Source organism: Fukomys damarensis, unplaced genomic scaffold (assembly GCF_012274545.1).
Source record: "Fukomys damarensis isolate Sample0158 unplaced genomic scaffold, DMR_v1.0_HiC HiC_scaffold_37, whole genome shotgun sequence".
NCBI lineage: Eukaryota > Metazoa > Chordata > Mammalia > Rodentia > Bathyergidae > Fukomys > Fukomys damarensis.
The window spans coordinates 5,986,426-5,987,834 of NW_022900949.1; the positions used below are offsets into that span (position 1 = coordinate 5,986,426).

The window sequence follows — 1,409 nt, forward strand, 5'->3', positions numbered from 1 at the left end:
GGGAGGGCGGCGGTGACCGGTAGCTGCTAGGGGGCGCCCGCGGACCCTTCTCAGGGGCTCCCCTCTCGCTTTAGAGCGGCCCCGCAGCGTGATTCTGGAGCCGCCTGTGCTCTCGGGCGGCCGGTACACTCTGCGCTGCCACGTGACGCACGTGTTCCCCGTGGGCTTCCTGATGGTGACCCTGAGGCACGGCGGCCGGATCATATATTTTGAGAGCCTGGAGCGCTTCAAAGACCTAGATCCGGCCAATGTGACGCTGACCTACACGTTTCGCGCCAGGACCAGTGACCTCCGGCAGCCCGTGACCTGCCACGCGCGCCTCACTCTCGACGGCCTCGTGGTGCGCAGCAGCTCGGCGCCCGTCATCCTGACAGCCCTGGGTGAGGCGCTCTGTGATCCTGGGGACTTGGGTGTGCATGCGTGTGTGTGCGCGCGTGTGTGTGTGCGTGTGTATGTGTGTGTGTAAGACTCCAGGAGGGCGCACAGACCAGAGTGTGAGCGGGGTCAGACCATCTTCTGGGTTCCTAATTCTCCACCTCCTGCTCCCAGATTGGAGCCCAGAGTCCAAAGTCTTGGCCTCCGCCTCCATCGCGGCCTTCCTGGGGATCCTCCTGGCAGTGGGGGCCACCTTCCTGCGCAGGTGCCTAGCGATGGGGCCTGCCGGGTTGTGCTCTGCCGGCTGAGCTCGAGGAAGAGGAAATCTGGGACAATTTGCAATTAGGATCAATAAAGCTTTCCACGGCCACTCTGGGTTCCATCTCATGGTCCTTGAAAGAAACAACAGTCTCCTTTTGGGGCCCTGCTTTCTTCAAATTCCCTGTCTCCTTCAGGACAACTGAGTTTGTCCCGCAAGGCCCACGAGGGGTCCCAGAGTCTTAGCCCCTCCACATTTCCAACCTGCAGTAAAACTCTTTCTGCTGGCTTTATCGGTGCGGTGCAGATGGGCTAAGAAGGGGCCCGGGAAGGCGCTGGGCCCGAGGAGGGCGGGCTCGCGGTATGGTTGTTCCTGATTGGGTCCGCCGCCACCACGCAGCAACTCCGATTGGATGTTAACTTTTCTTTCCCTCCCACACCCCCACCTCCACTTTGAACCTGGCGCTTTCTGGAGCCCCCCTCCGATGGAGCAAGAACGCATCCCCATAGTTCACTTTTAACCACAAGTGAGCGGGATCACAAGGACGAGGAGGTATCCGCGTAGTGACAGCGAGGAAGAGGTAGTCAGGTGGAACACGTGGGATGTCACAGGCTCGCGTCCTAGTACCGTCCTGGCAGTTATCCGGGCGGGTGGGCACATGGAGAGGGTGGGTGTTAAGGCTTGGAGTCCACGTACGGGGTCCAAAGCGTCACAGCTGGTCTCTTGGTCTCCGGTGGCTGCAAAATCCAGGCCCACGCCGGGCACCTGGCGGCTA

The 1,409-nt window shown here is 61.2% G+C and overlaps 1 protein-coding gene across 1 annotated transcript in view; it reads left to right on the forward strand.

Moving 5' to 3' along the window:
- Positions 1-1,391, forward strand: part of Icam4 (intercellular adhesion molecule 4 (Landsteiner-Wiener blood group)) — a 1,859-nt gene extending 468 nt beyond the window's left edge. Inside the window, exons 2-3 of the mRNA XM_010635033.1 lie at positions 55-380; positions 550-1,391. Coding sequence (XP_010633335.1) covers positions 55-380; positions 550-683 — 460 coding nt within the window. The 3' untranslated portion in view covers positions 684-1,391. The remainder of the gene's footprint in view (positions 1-54; positions 381-549) is intronic.
- The last annotated feature ends 18 nt before the right edge of the window (positions 1,392-1,409 follow it).